Genomic DNA, 15,508 nt, shown 5'->3' on the forward strand with positions numbered 1-15,508 from the left:
CTGCACTTTTTTTGCTCTGGGTGGCTCTCCTTATGGGGCGCACTCCTTGCGCGTGGGGGTCCCCTATGCAGGGGACACCCCTGCGTGGCACGGCACTCCTTGTGCACATCAGCGCTGAGCATGGGTCAGCTCACCACATGGGTCAGGGGGCCCTGGATTTGAACCTTGAACCTCCCATGTGGTGGGTGGACGCCCTATCCGTTGAGCCAAATCTGCTTCCCGTGCTTAGTGTTTTAGCACTTTTAGTCTTTTTTGTTTTCAAAATCCAGCTGTTCAGCTGTAAACTCCCTTCCTCTAAAACATACATGCATACACATACACACACAATTCCTAACCAAAATCAGTATTATTAGTGTCAATGTTCTCTAATTCCAAACCACCTGAATCATACTGTTCTTGAACAAGTTAGGCTTACTATTTGTTGTAGCAAGGGAAAACACAGACCATGGGGAATCAGGAGGTATCTCAGAAAAGGGGTGTTAGAAAAAACTTATCATGAGACTTGGGGTTTGGTTGTGTGATTCCGGAGTAAGTCTAGGAATTAGGGATTTACTCTAGATTGGATTCTGTCAGAAAGAGGAGGTAAGCCGATAACTGGGCATCTTAATAAATCTTACATATAGAAAGGAGACCAGAATGAGGATAAAGCTACAGAATTAGTAAAGATGTTGTCTCTGTTTAGACAAAATTATGAAGTTACAGGGAAACGGACTTTGGCCCAGTGGTTAGGGCGTCCATCTACCATATGGGAGGTCCGCGGTTCAAACCCCGGGCCTCCTCGACCCGTGTGGAGCTGGCCATGCGCAGTGCTGATGCGCGCAAGGAGTGCCGTGCCACGCAAGGGTGTCCCCGCGTGGGGGAGCCCCCACGCGCAAGGAGTGCGCCCGTGAGGAAAGCCGCCCAGCGTGAAAAGAAAGTGCAGCCTGCCCAGGAATGGCGCCGCCCACACTTCCTGTGCCGCTGAGGACAACAGAAGCGGACAAAGAAACAAAAGCAGACAAAGAAACAAGACGCAACAAATAGACACCAAGAACAGACAACCAGGGGAGGGGGGGAAATTAAATAAATAAATCTTTAAAAAAAAAAAATTATGAAGTTACCTTGTTTTGTTTCATTTTATCATATTTTGTGAAATTTTTTTGTTTAATAGGAAAATAATATGGCCTATCTGTGAACACCAGGCCAGTTTCTGACAGCCAGGGGCTGTTGTTTTTGTCTTTTTTTTTTTCTTTCTCACTCACTAGCTTACAAACCCATCATCAGACTAGGCTCCAAAAAACCTTTAGTTTCTTACTACTAAAATTAAATCTACTGTTAAAAAAAAAGTGTTACTTTGAAGCAAATGTCACCAGTTACCTACAAAACAGGGGTCTTAAATATTTTGCTCAACAAAAGTCAAATCCCACTTAATTTTTCTAGTACGTTTGTTCAAAAGCTGCCTCAACATTTTTGTATTATTTGATCCATGTTTGAACTGTACCATATATTAAAGTTACATTTTTAGATGTCTGAAATCCAAGTGTTTATTTTACCAAAGTGCTTTTGAATTATTATTTTTTTAATCCTCTAATTATCATCCCAATAGTTCTGAGAAAAAGGAAAAACAGATTTCAGGAACATCACTGCTTATCTAGAAAAGAGCTATTATCTGGCAATTATACTTACCAGCTGAGACTCTGAGGAAGGAAAAATCTTTAGTTTCGTACCACTTTCTCTGATCTCATTCAATAGCTCAGTAAGAATGTAAGTTTGTGCCAAGTTCTGAAAGAAAACAAAAACAAAATCTTCTCCCGATTCAGTTCTAACATGCCTCTGATTTTATGGAATACATACTCTCAAAGTTTCCAATTTCATCAAGCAAAGCAAAAATGTCTATTAAAAAAAAACTTAAAAAAAAATTTCACTGAATACATTTTACATTTAGTTAACGTCACTATTACTGAAAAGACCATGATAAAACACAAAGAAGACCTTCTGGAAGCACTGTCAGAAAAGATGGTATAACATATGTGATGATGCGGCTAAAGATAGCCTAAAACAAACAAAAAGAAATCTGAGAACAGAAATTTCTAGAGAAACATTAGCAGTCATTTGACAGTCTACAGGTATGCCAATGAACATACAAATGTAAGACAAAACTTGAACAGACCTCTTGAAGATGTTAAAAACTTTCACTCTAGAGCAGTGGTTCTTACTTTATTGCTTTACATCAGAATCTCCAATGGCCTTAACAAACACAAACCCAAAAAACCAAAAGGCCTCACACAAACTTCCTAAATCTGACCCTTTTGATATGGAAACCATATTTACTTTTGCTTTTTTTTTCAGTTCCACATATGATTCTGATAAAATCCAAAATGAACTGCAATGGTATGCAATGAGCCAGCAGGAGTCTGTGAAAACAGAGCTAGACTGGTATCAGCACGAGATAGAGATGGGGGAGATGGCATTCATTCCCCTAAAAAAGAAAAATACTAAAAAATCATTGTATTTTTTTAAATTATATAAACAAAGAGTCTTTGAAACTCCTGCAAGTGACTGTTTCTATCTGTTGAGACACTTTTTTTAAAAATCAAAATTCACTTCCATTGATAATTAGGTTCCCTTTCCTTAGAAGACTCAGATATACAAAATAATGAATTATAAAAAGTAATATTTTAAATTTTACAAAGCTTTCTGATGAATCTTACCTGCATGACAGCATTAAAAAAGCAAGTATTTCCTAAATTTGTAATTCCTTTTACAGATGTTATACAGCTGCCCTTTCTTCCCTTCCTTTTTTCACCTGTTTCACATTTTTCTTCATAAAGTTTTATGATTCTAGAAAATGCACCTATAAATTAAAATATAATCAACATGATATAAATATTAAACATATATGATTAAATATAATTTAAATATATCACTTTAAATTAAACAAAAAGTACCTCCCTAAAATCAGTGTTCCTGAATGAAAAGAATACAAACAGAAATGTCTTTAGTTTTATATTTTATTGCTAAAGCAATTACTTTTAATTCATTTTAATGTACAAATCCATACCTCATACCAATTTATGAACTAAATTTCAGATGGGTTGGAAAATGAAATGCAAAAACCTAAAGCCATAAGGCAAGTAGAAAAGACCCAAAACTTGGTTTCCTAATACCAGTCCCTACTAAAAGAAAAGAGCACTCTTTGAAGAAAAGGTTGATTCTAAGTTTGGAAGAGCAAAGACTGAAAATATTTGAATACCTACATTTTTGTTTTGCCAGCAAATAAGGGAGCCCTAAATAAATGATAGGAGTCTGTGAAAATACACAGGAGCCAACTTGAATAGGTTCCCACTGGCTTAATCTGGGACAATCTTCTTTTTCTTATTTTCTTTATTAGATAAATTGTGGGTTTACAGAACAAGCGAGCACAAAATACAGGATTCCCATACACCACCCCATCACCAACAATCTGACCAGTAAAATAAGCAAGGACAGTAACAGATTATTCTTCACTGAAAAAAAATGAGAATGAGTTAATCGATGATAAACAGATAAATGCAAGAAAAACAGGAAAGTTCTTCCCTATAAGAAAACATCAATTAACACAGAAGAAATGATGATGGAGTTAGAATATCACCATCTTTCTATCTCATAGTTAAAAAATATTCATATTTCCCCTAAGGTCAAGAACAAGACAAGGATGCCTGCTTTCATCATCTAAAAGAATAAAATATCTAGGAATAAATTTAACCAAGGTTGGGAAACATTTGTACACTGAAAGGTACAAAATATTGCTGAAAGAAATTAAAGAAGAGCTAAATAAATACAAAGACATGCTATGTTCATGGATTCAGAGACTGAGTATTGTTAAGATGTAATACTGGAAGCGGACTTGGCCCAGTGGTTAGGGTGTCCGTCTACCACATGGGAGGTCTGCGGTTCAAACCCCGGGCCTCCTTGACCCATGTGGAACTGGCCCATGCGCAGTGCTGATGCACACAAGGAGTGCCCTGCCATGCAGGGGTGTCCCCATAAGGAGTGTGCCCCATAAGGAGAGCCGCCCAGCGCGAAAGAAAGTGCAGCCTGCCCAGGAATGGTGCCACCCACACGGAGAGCGGACAACAAGATGACACAACAAAAAGAAACACAGATACCCGTGCCGCTGACAACAGAATCGGATAAAGAAGAACACGCAGCAGATAGACACAGAGAACAGACAACCGGGGCGAGGGGGAAAGGGAGAGAAATAAAAAAATAAATATATTTTTTTAAAAAGATGTAATACCACCCAAAAGGATCTAAAATTCAAAACAAACCTAATCAAAATTCCAGAGGACATTTTTTTTTTTTTCAGAAATGGAAAAGCCAGTCCTCAAATTCATAGGCAATTGCAAAGAACCATTAAGAGCCAAGACAATCTTGAAAAAGAAGAAGACGGGAAGCAGAAGTGGCTCAAGTGATTGGGCTTCTGCCTACCATACGGGAGGACCAAGGTTGGATTCCTGGGGCTTCCTGGTTAAAAAAAATAAAAAATAAAAGGCGAGCCCACATGGTGAGCCAAGTGCCCACGCAGCAACTCGCAGAGCAGGCCCAGTGCCTACATGGCAAGCCAGTGCCCACATGGCGAGCCATGCAGCAGATGATGATGCAACCAAAAAAAGAGACAAGGGGGAGAGGCGAGGAGAGATGCAACAGAAATCAGGAAATGAGGTGGTGCAAATGACAGGGAACCTCATTTCACATTGGAGGTCCCCAGGATCAAATCCTGATGAGTCCAAGAGGAGAAAATGAAGAGAAGACAAAAAGAGAAACAGATGCAGAAGATCACACAGCAAAAGGACACAGATAGCAGAAACAGCAGGGTGGGGGAGAGGGGAGAGGAGAAAAAAACACACTTGAAGTATTCACACTTGCTGATTTAAAAACTTACTAACAAAGCTATAGTAATCAAAAGAGTGTGGTGGACTTCTGGGAAGATGCTGCACAAGAAAGACACAGGACTCCTTTTGTTCCAGAAAATTAGCTAGAGGACAGGTAGAAATGGCCTGGAAAAAATCTTCTAGGGTTTAGGACACAAGGGGAAGGCTGCACACCACCCAGGAGAGTGATGAAGGACAAGAACAGAGACAGCAAAACTCTTAAGTTAAAAGCAGCAGCTGCTGGGGAGTAAATGGAGCTCAGGCAGTTGAGTGCCTGCCTCCCACACGGGAGGTCCAGGGTTCAGTTCCCAGTGCCTCCTAAAGAAGACGAGCAAGATAGCAAGCTGATGCAATGGGCTGGTGCAGCGAGCTGATGCAACAAGCTGAGACAAAGAAGAGACACAGTGAGGAAACACAATGAAACAAACAACAAGCAAGGAGTGAAGTGGCCCAAGTGATTGGGTGCCTCCCTCTCACATGGGAGGTCCTGGGTTCTGTTCCCAATGCCTCCTAAAAAGACCAACAGAGAGCAGACAGTAAGCACAGACAACGGGGGGGAGGAGGGGAGAAGGGGTAGGATGGGAATAAATTAATTAAATAAATCTTAAAAAAAAACAAAAAACAGCATAGTATTGGCATAAAGAGAGATACATTGATCAATGGAATAACACTGAGAATCCTGAAATAAACCCTCACCTCTATGGCCAACTAGTTTTTGACAAACTTACAACAGCATGTTAACAGGACAAAACAGTCTCTTAAACAAATGGTGCTAGGAGAACTAGATAGCCAGAACCAAAATAATGAAAGAAGACCTCTATCTTACTCCCCATACAAGAATCAACTTAAATTGGATGTAAGACCTAAATGTAAAAGCCAGGGAAGGAGACATGGCTCTACTGATAAGAACGTCCATCTACCATATGGAGGGTCCAGGGTTCAATCCCCAGGGCCTCCTGACCCATATAGTAAGCTGGCCTACACACAGAGCTCCCACGTGCAAGGAGTGCTGTACCACGTAGGGGTGCCCCCACATAGGGGTGCCCCATGCACAAGGAGTGTGCCCCATAAGGAGAGCTGCCCCATGTAAAAAAGTGCAGCCCGCCCAGGAGTAGGACTGCACACATGGAGAGCTGATGCAGCAAGATGACGCAACAAAAAAGAGATGCGGTTTCCCAATGATGCCAGATAATGCAAGCAGACACAGAAGAACACAAAGCGAATGGACACAGAGAGCAAACAATGGGGGAGAGGGGAGAGAAATAAAATAAGTCTTTAAAAAAATAATAAATAAATAAATAAATGTAAAAGCCAGGACAACAGAACTCCTAGAAAAAAATGTAGGGAAACATCTTAAAGACCATATGGTAGGTGGTGGTTTCTTGGACTTTATACCTGAAGTACAAGCAACAAAAGAAAAAAATAGATAAATGGGACCTCCTCAAAATTAAACACTTTTGTACCTCAAAGGACTTTGTCAAAAGGGTGAAAAGGCAGTCAACTCAATGGGAGAAAATACTTGGAAATCACATATCCAATAAGGGTTTAATATTCATGATATATAGGGAGATGGTACAACATAACAATAAAAAGACTAATGGCCCAATTTAAAAATGGGCAAAAGACTTGAACAGCCAAGAGTCCAAAGAAGAAATACAATTGACAAAAAATAAAGAAAAAAGAAAACATATTCAAAGTTACTAGCAATTAGGGAAATACAAATCAAAACTATAAGTAGATATCATTTCACACCTATTAGGATGGCCACTGTTAAAAAGACAGAGAAAAGTGCTGGAGAGGATGTGGAAAGATAGGAACACTTAAGCACTGTTGGTGGGAAAGTAGAATGGTACAGCCACTATGTAGGACTGTTTGGAGTTCCTAAGGAAATTGAATATAGACTTGCCATGGTACCTGGCAATACTGCTACTGGCTATATACCCAGAAGAACTGAGAACACTGACATGAACAGACATCTCCACACAGATGTTCACAGTTGCATTATTCACAATTCCCAAAGATGGAAACAACCCAGGTGTCCATCAACTGATGAACAGATAAACAAACTGTGGTCTGTTTACACGATGGAATATTATGCAGCTGTAAGAAGAAATGAAATTTGTAAAGCATATGACAAGGGAAGTGGATGTAGTTCAAGCAACTGAGCTGGTGCCTACCAGATGGGAGGTCCCAGGTTCGGTTCCCAGTGCCTCCTGGAGAAGACGAGTGCAAAAGGCTGGCTCAACGGGCTGGTGCAGCAAGCTGACATGACAAGATGACATAATAAGGAGGTACAAAGAGGAAACACAATGAGAAACATAACAAAGCAGGGAGAGATGGCTCAAGCGATTGAGCGCCTCTCTCCCACATGGGAGGTCCAGAGTTCAGTTCCTGATGCCTCCTAAAGAGTAGATAAGCAGACACAGAGAGCACACAGTGAATGGACATGGAGAGTAGACAGCGAGTGCAAACAACAAGGTGGGAGAAACAACTAAATTTAACTTTTAAAAAAGCATATACAACATTGTAGCAGTTTGATATAGTTATGAATTCCAAAAATAGATATTGGATTATGTTTGTAATCTGGTCTATTACTGAGTCATGATTAGGGCTTTGATTGTGTCACATCATTAGGGCATTGATTCCCATCCCTTGGTAGGTGGGGACTCAACAGATAAAAGGCATGGCAAAGGACAGAGTTGGAGCTTTTAATGTAAGAGTTTTTGATGTTGGAGTTTGATGCTGAAGCCTTAAGCTGGAGCCCCAGGAAGTCAGCTCACAGAGGAAAGAGAAGCCAGCCCCAAGAAGAGAGAAACCCTGAGCCCAGGAAGAAGCAAGCCCTGGGAAGGAAGGAACCTTGAACCCAGAGAGAAGCAAGACCCCAGAAGGGAGGAACCCAGGAAGCCTGAACCCTTGCAGGCATTAGCAGCCATCTTGCTCCAACACATGAAAACAGACTTTGGTGAGGGAAATAACTTATGCCTTATGGCCTGGTATCTGTAAGCTCCTACCCCAAATAAATACCTTTTATAAAAAACAACCCATTTCTGGTATTTTGCATCAGTACCCCTTTGGCTGACTAATGCAAACATGGATGTACCTGGAGCACATCATGTTGAGTGAAGCAGACCAGACACAAAAGAACAAATACGTATGTTAAACTATAGAAACGAATAGAAAGGGTGAAAGTCCAACATAATGTCTTTAACTAGCAGTACTATTATGTGGGCATGAAAGGGGTTTAAAGGAAAGTCTAAGGTCATGTATATTACTAAAAGGAAAGCTAAAAAATATAGCATGGAACTGTACAGCATAGTAAAACTGCATGTGAAATATGAATATGGGTAAAACTACATATATGACAGTTCTTGTTTGAAACTGAATAAAAAAAACATATTATGTTAAGTGCAAGAAACCAGATACAAAGTACTATATATTGTATGATTCCATTTATACAAAATGTAAATATAAATCAATTTATAAAGATGAAGTTAAATTAGTGGTTATGTAGGGCTGGGGAAGGACTGCTAAGGGGTGTGAAGTTTTTTTTTGGAGTAATGAAATGGTTCTAAAATTTTCTGTGGTGATGAATGCACAACATTGTGATTATACTAAAAGCCATTTATTATATACACTTTGGATAGATTGTATGGTATACAAATATATCTCAATAAAGATGCTCAATAAATAAATAATTGTGCAAGAACAGCCAGAAATAACAGATATGTACAGCAGGGGGAAGCATAGAGAGATTGAGATGAAGAATTTTCTTGTTATTTGTTTGATTTTTATTATTATTGAACTAATGAACTGCTCTAATGGTAACTGAGGTGATGAATGCACAACTACATGATTATACAAAATACCACTGATTGTACATTTTTGATGAACTGTATGCTTTATTCATATGTGTATATAAAGTTGTTAAAAACAAAACTGTGTTGCACTGGTATAAGGATAGACACAAAGAACAGTGGAGTAGAATTGAGAGTCTGGAGATAAACCCTCACATCTACCATCATTTGATTTTCAATAAAAGTGACAAAACCATTCAATGGGCCTAGAATAATTTCTTCAACAAAGGGTGCTGGGAAAACTGGGTATCAACATGCAAAAATGAAAGGGAACCCCTATATATAAAATCATATATAAAAATTAACTCAAAATGGATCAATGACATAAATATATAAAGGTATAAAAATTTGAAGAAAACATAAGGGAATACCTTGAGGATCTAGGATTTTGCAATGGAGTCTTAGATATGACACCAACGCAGTGACACAAGCAATAAAAGAAAAAATAAATTGGACTTCATCAAAACTAAAGTTTTTACACATTAAAGCACACTATCAAGAAGTGAAAAGACAGCTGAGAGGATGGGAGAAAATAGTTGAAGATCATATCTCGAATAAGGGTTTAATACCCAAAATATAGAAAGACCTCTTGCAATTTAACAACAACAAAAAAAAAATGGGCAAAGGGCTTGAATAGACATTTCTCCAGAGGAGATACAAATGGCACAAAGCACATGAAGAAATGCCCAATATCACTAAACATTAAAGAATGCAAATCAAATCCACAATAGATGCCACTTCACACCCATGAGGATAGCTATTATTTAAAAAATTTTTAAAACTGGTGTTGGTGAGGATGTGGAGAAATACGAATCTTCATACACTGATGGTGGGAAAGTAACATGGTAGAGACACTGTGGCAAACAGTTTGGGAGTTCCTCAGAAAGTTAAACATAAAATTATCACATTACCCAGGGATCTAAGTATATACCCAAACTAACTGAACAGAGGGACTCCAACATGTATTTGCACACTAATGTTGATAGCAGCAGTAATCACAATAACTAAAAGGTGGAAATAAGCAAGTGTCTATCAACGAATGAGTAGATAAACAAAATGTGGTATACATGTATAATGGAATATTATTCAGCCATTAAAAGGATTGAAGATCTTCCATGTGCTACAACATTAATGAACCTTGAAGACATCATGCTGAGTAGAATAAACCAGACAAAAGAACAAATATTTTCTCTCACTTATATAAAATATCTAGAATAAGAAAATCCACAGAGACACAAAGTAGATTATGAGTTACTAAGGGCTGGAGGCAGGGAGAATGGGAAGTTATTATTTAATGTGTACAGTTTCTGTTTGGGACAGTGAAAAAGTTTTCAGCAATGGATGGTGTTGATGGTTGAACAATATTGTAACTGTAATTAATGCCAATGAATTGTACACTTAAAAAGGGCTGAAATGGCCTACCTGATCATCATCACAGAGTGAGATGCTTCAGGGCTCTGTGCCCACACAGAAGCTTTAAACAACCAGCAAGCAATGACAGAAAAAGTAAAGTTCCAAAAAACAGTTCAAGGACTGAAGTAATAGAGCAAATGCCCAATGAAGAAAAGGCCATTTGAAAATGGTAGGATCTCATGGTGCCCTGGCTGGCTCCTCCTCCATTCCCTACTGGCTCCACTGAGAGCCGGCCTACACGCCCATTGTAGATCCCTGGTCCCAGTTACAGAAGGAATAGAGTAACCCTTGTGCTCTTACTGGGAGCACATATGCCTGGCCCAGTCTTTCTGGGCCAGAACTTGTGTGCTGTCCCAGGACTTGTGCTGCATATAGAAGGTGGCTCACAGAGCTCTCCTACAGAGCACTGTGGGAGAGTAGTCAAGTGATGCTACCTGTAGCCAGGCTCGAAGACTTCAGTACAGGGCAAGGGACAATGAGGAAACTTTCCTACGACATTCATACCCTGTAAACAGGATCTATGCACACTACTTTCAAATGCTTCAGTGAGACAGAAAAGAGAGAGAGAATGAAACAGCAAATGTAACAAAATATTAAGTGTAGTGAATCTGGGTAAAGGCATAAGAGCGTTCTTAACATTAATATTGCAACCTTTCTCTTTTTCAAATTAACATGCTAAAAATAAAGAAATAGAAAAAGGCATAGTCGATTATTATATGCTTTCAGGAGAGATAAGGCCTTGATAATAAGAAAAACAAAAACAAAGATAAATACATTTGACTATATAAATTTAATAATTTTACTTAAAAAAAAAAACACCACCATAAACCAAATTAAAACGATGAAAAATTTCCCCAATATATGACAAAAGATTAATGCTCTTAATATAGAGAATTTTAGTGTATTCTGTTGGAATATACTCTAAAAGAAAATAGCTAATTAAATGATAAAACAAAAGTACAATTTACTTAACCAAATATATGCAAATTAAAATCATATTTTTCACCTATCAAAATTGAAAAAAATGAATAAAAAGAATAATATTTATTAGTGAGGTTAAATCAAATGGAATACTCTACGCTTCTGTTAGGAATATTAACTGATACAAACATTTTGTTTGTAAAATTGCAACAACTATTAAAAGCCTTAAAAAGACTTTATTACCTTTGATACAGAAATTTCATTTTGAGGTAAACACTAAAGTAAACAGTCAGATATATGCACAAAGATTTATCGTGGCATTAAATACCAAATAAATAAGATCAATATAAAAGAGAATTTACATATTCAAGAACAGCTCATTGGCCAAATATGTTATTCACCAATGACTAAATATCATCACTAGAAGTAATTAATTTAAAGATTGTTTAGTTGTAAAATAAAATTACTCATAAATGGAAAAAGCAGTTATCTTTTGATGGCACCATTCAGCAATTATGATGTTGGAATTTTATCTGAACTATCAAATCCACAATTATTCTCAATTCAGGGTGTTTAAATTGTAAGGTTTAAAAAAAATTTTTTTTGCTTTTTTTGTTATTGAGGCAGTTTTTTTCCCATTAAGTATAAATGAATATGTTCATATGTAAAATGTTTTGGTAAATGTGGACAATTTAAAAATACTTACATATCCAACACACATGCTTTCTAAAATCATTTCTATAAAACACCTTACAGAGGTGAATTTATATGCTGTTTATTAATTTGGACATAGATAATTTGGCTCATGTGAATAAGCATTTAAAAACACATGAAACATGGTTTCATATTTAACAGTTTGTATGGTTGTGCATTATTTTTATTTCTCAATTTACTGGGTGCTTTACTGTTTGTTTAAAAATGTTTTTCTTACCTGTTTTATGTTTATCATTTCCCTTATCATTAGAAAGTTTGACAAACATCTCTTTCCAGAACAGATATTTTAAAAGGAAAACAATAATGTTGGATTTTTAAACATACTTTCAGTTGTGTTTAACTTAATAAATTTCTGAACTGAAAAAACATATCAAATGTTAACATTTCAAAATAAAAACATATATATACATATGTGTAAAGGAAAAAACTCAAACCAATTTCAAATAGTTTTAACTGCATCATTATGACGATAAGATTCATGTAGGTGTTAAACAAAGGTATAATTTAATATAGCTTGCCAGCAATAAGAATAAAGTCATATTTTTTGGAAAAAAATTGTATAATTATAATAACTAAAGAATGGATTATACTCAATGAGATTAAATTGAGAGCATATGTGAAAACAACCTATATAAGGCAGTGTAATAAATGTCAAATTAATGTGAATTTAATCATTTTAACCAAGTTATAAATTGTGTGAAACACACTAAATTGCTTCTAAGAACTTAATCTAGCTAGTTATCCATATTTCTAGATTTACTAAAGTATGGGAGAATTTATTTAAATTATCAATTTTTAATACTTTTTATTAAAATAAGTCTTTGAAAAATTTTTACACAAAATTTTAGTTCAAGCAAACAAGTTCCAATCTGATGAACTGATTTTTTCAAATAAGTCATTTAAGTTTATCATCAGCAAAACTTTTTCTTGTAAGTTTATTAAGAATTAGTACAATATCCTGCCATAAATGCTAAACTTCACCCTAATCATGAGGAAACATCAATGAAAGCCAAACTGAGAAACATTTTAAACATTTTACAAAATCTACTTTCCTGTATGCTTCAAATGTATGCTTCAACTGTCATGTTATGGCCTAAAAGAGGATGATAAGGAACTTTACCAAATGACAAGAGACTAAGGAAACATAACAGCTGAATGCAATACATGATCTGGGATTTTCTTTTGCTTACACAAAGGACATTATTGGAACAAATGGACAAAGTCGAAGGTCTGTAGATTTGATAACAGTATTTATACCAAAATCTAGTTCCTGATTTTGATCATTGTAATATGGCTATGTTCATAAGACAATGTTCATAAGACAATGTTCATAACTCTTAGAAAAAACAAACTTATTTATATTTAAAGGGCTATCATGTCTGTTATCTCAAATAGTTCAGAAAAATTATATGGAGAGAATGATATAGCAAATGTAAAATGCTAATATTTGGGAAATTCATGGTAACTTGTATTATTCTTGCAAGTTTTCTGTATATCTGAAATTTACAAATAGCTTAAATTTAATACTTAAAAAATTAATAGAACCATATAATACAAAAAGTAAAATATCTAAGTGTTTGATACCTTAGTGTACTGGCTTACCAATTTGTATAATTAAAAACTTTATCAGTTCACATTATGTTTGATAACAATATGAAGATGCAGAACAGTTTCTAATGTTTATGAAGTGACTTGATTGATTATATCTATCTAAAAGCAGATTACATTCTGAATCACAATCTTTATAATTTGAAGTTTGATGGTAAATTTCCAAGTTCTCAAATGTTTTGGTTTTAACTGCATGTTCTTTTAAATTCTTTTCAACCCTCGGATTTTACAGTTCTTGACAATTAAATATACACTATTCATCTAATACTCACATACTACCTTGCAGTACTAATTAACTTTTATCCTTTTTTCTTTTCTTTAAAGATACATAAATCACACAAAATGTTACATTAAAAAATATAAGAGGTTTCCACCCACTCCCCACACCCCCCACTCCTCCCACATTGACAACTTCTTTCATTGTATTTGATGAGTACATTCTGGAGCATCACTACATAGCATGGATTATAGTTTATGTTGTAGTTTACACTCTTTTCCAGTCCATTCAGTGGGTTATGACAGGATATATATCCTGCATCTGTCCCTGCAATATCATTGAGGACAGCTCCAAGCCCTGAAAATGTCCCAATATCACACCTTTCTCTCTCTCCCTGCCTTCAGCAACTCTTGCAGCCACATCAGCTTTTAAATGTTCAACTGTCTCTCTGCTCTAATTAGATCCGTAGAGATCAGGTAATGTCTCTTACTACTGCTTTTACTTCCACAGGGATGCTGTGCTGGAAGAACATATATAATAAAAATTCAATATAAAAAAAAAACTTCAAGATTAAACAGCAGATTCAATAGAATTTTAGCCCTCTAGGTCTCTTATGAGTTTCTAGGAGGAAATAAATTAAGATGCCCCCTGTTCCCACTCTGTTCTCAAAACAGCATTAAGGAATTTGAATCAGGGAGGAGGTGGTCTTGTTCTCAAGACCAGAAGAGAACCAACACCAGACAGAGAAGCTTTAGTCTCAGGCAGGGGTAAACTGATGTCATGTACATCCTGTTGGTACAAATGAGGCCTGACTTGGCACTTGTGACTTTTGCCAAAGAAAAGGCTTTTACATGTGAGATTCCAGTATCAATCATGTAGGGTTATTAATATACATTTACCCTAATATGGCCTGTGCATGAATTCAAACTTACCTTATTCTATATTCAAGTATGCCTAGTTCCTGGAAAGTGATATAGGCTCTACAGGCTTTGGATAATCAAGGAGGATGCAGACTGAATATGTATTTGACCTTACATCCAGAAGGAATGTGGGAGATATCATAATTCAAGCTTACCTGGAATGTGGGGGATATGTTAATTCAAAACCTACCTTGTACTCAAACACTTAAAACTCTAAGAAACTACAAAGAAAGGTCCTTTTTTCATAAAAGCACCATTTGACTCCCCCACTCCTACATCCTCTGTATAAAAGGGACCCAGAAATCTTATTCAGGGCTCGGCTTTTTGGACAGGAGTCCCAGAGCCTGGCTAGTCATAATAAATTTTTCCTTCTCGAGAATGTTCCTGAGTCCTGGCCTTCAATACATGATCACTGAATCTCTCTGCTTCCACAACAACCCCAAGGGTAATATTCCAAAGGGGAATGCCTGAACTCAGAGCCAAACATGGGTTCAAATAGCTGACGTTCTTATTTCATTCCTGGCCCACTCCACACATTAAAAGGTTTATGTCCTTAAAAAAAAGAACTCTGTAGGTGAGCTACAGAGAATTTTAAAAAAGAAAAACTCATTGTTACAATCCGAAATGTCCTATGTAATATAGAAACTATTATATAAGGAAAGTGGAAAGCACAGCAAGATTATGTAATCTGCCACTAAACGGCTAGTAGCGCCAGGTTTCAACATTGTTCCAAAATCCTGCATAACTGTCAGTTCCAAATAACTGTCACTATTGGGGATTATTCTGTAAAATGAGGATGACATCTCTCTCACAGAGTTTTTCATAAGGATTAAATGAGTTAATACTTCTAAAGCACCTGATGTAGTAAGCACTATTTAAGTGTTTGATGAACAGTCCCAAGAGCCCCCCAAATTGTTATTTGTGCCAAAATTCTTATGTTCACGAGCCATCCTTGATATCCATCGTTCA

At 36.6% G+C, this 15,508-nt stretch overlaps 1 protein-coding gene across 3 annotated transcripts in view; it reads right to left on the minus strand.

Moving 5' to 3' along the window:
* The window catches only part of USP45 (ubiquitin specific peptidase 45), a 131,549-nt gene that overhangs the window by 81,032 nt on the left and 35,009 nt on the right, over positions 1–15,508 (minus strand). For all 3 annotated transcript variants that reach the window (XM_071218607.1, XM_058307185.2, XM_058307186.2), the window contains exons 6-7: positions 2,691–2,833; positions 1,666–1,761 (exon numbers count right to left, since the gene is read on the minus strand). In XM_071218607.1, the coding sequence (XP_071074708.1) occupies positions 1,666–1,761; positions 2,691–2,833 (239 nt within the window). The remainder of the gene's footprint in view (positions 1–1,665; positions 1,762–2,690; positions 2,834–15,508) is intronic.

Source organism: Dasypus novemcinctus, chromosome 11 (assembly GCF_030445035.2).
Source record: "Dasypus novemcinctus isolate mDasNov1 chromosome 11, mDasNov1.1.hap2, whole genome shotgun sequence".
Taxonomy (NCBI): Eukaryota; Metazoa; Chordata; class Mammalia; order Cingulata; family Dasypodidae; genus Dasypus; species Dasypus novemcinctus.